Source organism: Pinus tabuliformis, chromosome 9, assembly GCF_031772625.1.
Source record: "Pinus tabuliformis cultivar Carrire ecotype Pingquan chromosome 9, CPIR1, whole genome shotgun sequence".
Taxonomy (NCBI): domain Eukaryota; kingdom Viridiplantae; phylum Streptophyta; class Pinopsida; order Pinales; family Pinaceae; genus Pinus; species Pinus tabuliformis.
The window spans coordinates 1,711,819,248-1,711,822,871 of record NC_142307.1 but is presented as its reverse complement, the minus strand read 5'-3'; the positions used below and the strand labels follow the sequence as shown (position 1 = coordinate 1,711,822,871).

Below are 3,624 nucleotides of genomic sequence, written 5' to 3'. Positions count from 1 at the left end.
AAATAATGGTTAGCCATATAAATTAAATGGTAGGTAGACACCAATCTAAATCAATCCACATTAAACATCAAAATACTCACTACATTATATATTTTACATGACTAAAATTAAAAAAAGACAAATCATAAAAACTAACTAAATAATAATAATAATAATAATAATAATAAATAATTTTAAAAAGAATTAATTATAAGTTAAATGTATCTACATTTAAAAATATATGGAACAAGATTCTTAATTACTCATTTTATCATGGAAATTTTTAATAAGCAAATAGACTTTATCACAATATTATGGGCTAATATTATAACTTAGCAATACCATAATATTATAACTTAGCAATACCACATGTCTAGAAAAACCACTTTATACTATAATACTATAACTTAGCAATACCACATGTCTAAAAAACCACTTTAACTGACTTCAAAAAATCAATGTGCAATAAATAGCAATACCACATGTCTAAAAAACCACTTTAACTGACTTCAAAAGATCAACGTGCAAGAAATGAAACATCCACAACGTCCACATCAAGCCGTTGGCAGGTTGAGGCTTAATATCTTTGCCATCCGGAGTTTGGATCTAAAACGGATTTCATACTTGAGGCTTAACATCTTGCCATGCTGAGATTGGAGCTAAAACAGATTTCTCAGATATAAGCCCAACAGTTTGGAGCTGAATTCTGCAAACTAAATAAAAGCAGGCAACTCCCTCCATGCTTTCATCAAATAATTTCTTGCTCATCGAATCTCATCGGCATTTGCAGCAGGTCACAATGAGAATGGTAGCAATCTCAACCTGTATCTGCATCTGGGTTCTTGTCTTTTCAACTCTGTTTCTAGTCGCAGCAGCAGTTCAACAAAATACAGGCGATTCCAACATTCCTACCTCCAATTCTCCTACTCAGCCTGAAAACGACTATACGTGCAATAACAACGACTGCAGCACCAGCCAACTAGAGATTGTTGCAGCAAAAGGGCGCTACGATCAGTGGCTCCAGACAATTCGAAACGCGAGCACCCCTTGGTACTTGGTGGATGCGCAGCGACGAGAACAGGGCATTAACGGGACTAGGCTGCCACAACCAATGCTAGTCTTGAGCGTTGCCCAAGATGGAAGCCTCGCAGATTTTCAACGCGTGCAAGATGCAGTCAATTTCGTGCCGGAGAACAATACCCAGAGAGTTATTATTTTCATTCGCGCTGGCATTTACAGGAAAGGCCCTAAATCTAATTTCTGGTTCCAACTAACTGAATTCTTGAAAAGTTTCAAGAACACAAATGACGATATATTAACCAATTTCCATTGCCATCTAGTTAGATTCTTGAAGAATTTATAATGTAGTAAACATAAATATAGTTTTTAGGGATTAATATTCTGATGATACATTTATCAATGCTCTGTAATTGGATTTTGAAAGTATTTATAATGGAGTTATGAATTATTGCAGTGTTATGAAATATTATGGAAGTTATGAAATTAAGAATAAAATTAACCTGTTTCAGGGAGAAAGTTACAATCCCAAGGAACAAGCCCTTTATCACATTCCAGGGTGAAGGCAAGCGGTCCACCATTATCAGATGGCACGACAAGGCCTATGATGTGGATAAATCTGGCAAAAAAATGGGTACCCTTCTCAGTGCATCGGTTGCTGTAAATTCTGACGATTTTTCTGCAGCCAATATGTCTTTTGAGGTATTTCTGTGAATCTGGATTTTCACTGCAATTCTTGAATTGGCATCAATATTGGGCTGGAGAACCGAAAATTCTTGTAAACTTTTTTGTCAAGAAGATCTGATATATTTCTTTTTGTCAGAACAACGCAAGATTCCCAGAAAATGCTCTGTACAGACAGGCCGTTGCACTCAGGGTATCTGGAGACAGGGCCGTGTTTCTGAGTTGTGGGTTTTATGGTCATCAAGATACTCTTTACGACCATGATGGAAGACACTTTTTTCACAACTGCACAATACGGGGTTCAGTAGATTTTGTTTTTGGAAATGGGAGGTCCCTTTATGAGGTAATATTTTAATTTTTGTTTCTTTATTCGACCTTTTCTCTGCAATATCTTATTATTTGTGGACCTGAGAAATTATATTGGCATTTATTCAGAAATGCCATTTGCACGCCCTGGGCAGAGTAGGCGCCCTTACTGCCCAAAACCGTGACGAAGCCAACGAGCCAACTGGGTTTGCATTCGTGGGATGCAGGATCACGGGCGAAGGTCGTCCATACCTTGGGCGCGCATGGGGTAATTTCTCTCGTGTTGTTTATGTGCGCTCTGTGTTGGAGTCGGATCTTGATCCTGAAGCCTGGTCAGATTTTGGCTATCCCCTGCGTAAAAGGTATTGCAAAGATTTTATAGTCATAAGGTTATTTCAACATAAGATGTTCTACTATAAAATAGGCTTATTATAGTGTTTTAGCCAGATCTGATATACTCACTGATAAGGGAAGTCTATTTATCGAGTCTAGAATCATGGATGTTCAGTTGAACCAGATCAAATTTCACCAAATTATACAGTATTTGAATTGACTTGTAATAGTCCAACAAATTTGATAACTATGGTTAGAACATTCAAAATAAATCCCAGTAACAAATATACAAAAAAATTTACAATCATAAATTTAGTTAATACTTATTACATTTAATTTAGTTATTACACTCAGAAATTTAACTATATTCTTATTCCAGTATTATTTCACTCATAAACACAATACTGAATATAATTTACATAGTATGTACAATTCCCTTTTTCTGTTACATAATTAACTTGATTTTTTCTTTACATATTTGCAGTACTGCATTCTATGGTATGTACGAATGCACAGGCAACGGTGCAGTCACGGCCATACAGTCTGGATGGACGAAGGAGTTAACATACGAAGAGGCCCGGCCTTTTCTGGATCGGAGCTTCATCGATGCTTCGTATTGGCTTCGGCCTTATACTGCGGTATATATACAGTCGATATCGCTCTCTCATGCTCTGCCTTAGCGTTAATTTGCAGACACTCATTATCGCGTTGTTCTCGAATTTGACAGCTGACCCCTGAGTGTATAGATACTGTTGACCGCTGACCCCTGAGTGAATAGATACTGTTATGTTTTTGGCTTTTCTTTTTTTGTATGTACATTTCAGATTGAATGCTGTGCAATATATGCATATCTGGAAAATATGTCTGAACCACAGATCCTTAGTTATGTATATTTGTACTGGCATATTTAATACAAACCAATATTTTTTTCCTTCCGAAAAAAAGAGATAATGTTTTCGTACAATTCTTATTACTGTATTTTAGATTATATTTGGTTTAAAACCATTTGTACATCAAATATCAAGCATCTTTCTGTACATTAAATATCAAGGGATTCTTTTGCTATCTATTCTTCCCAATGGAGATCTGAATTGGCAAGCAAATGAAACTGTGCATCAAAGTTTCAAACAGACAGACAATATTTAGATTTCCTTATTTTCATCGCTGTTTCCCGAGAATTATATTTTTAGGCACATTACCGTAAAGGTTAAAAATAAATAAAAATGAAGATTTGTTTAATATTGTTGAATTTAGGTTTTTGTGATCTATTTTAAGTTTTTGAGAAGAGTTTTCAAATACATTTGT

General features: G+C 35.6%; 1 protein-coding gene across 1 annotated transcript; it reads left to right on the top strand.

Annotated features, from left to right (window-relative positions):
• The first annotated feature begins 778 nt into the window (after positions 1–778).
• On the top strand, positions 779–3,152 carry LOC149155546 (putative pectinesterase 53). Its single transcript, XM_089444450.1, has 5 exons — positions 779–1,242; positions 1,509–1,698; positions 1,820–2,023; positions 2,116–2,348; positions 2,804–3,152. The coding sequence occupies exons 1-5, from the start codon at positions 779–781 to the stop codon at positions 2,997–2,999; spliced, it is 1,287 nt and encodes a 428-aa protein (XP_089300576.1). The 3' UTR covers positions 3,000–3,152.
• The last annotated feature ends 472 nt before the right edge of the window (positions 3,153–3,624 follow it).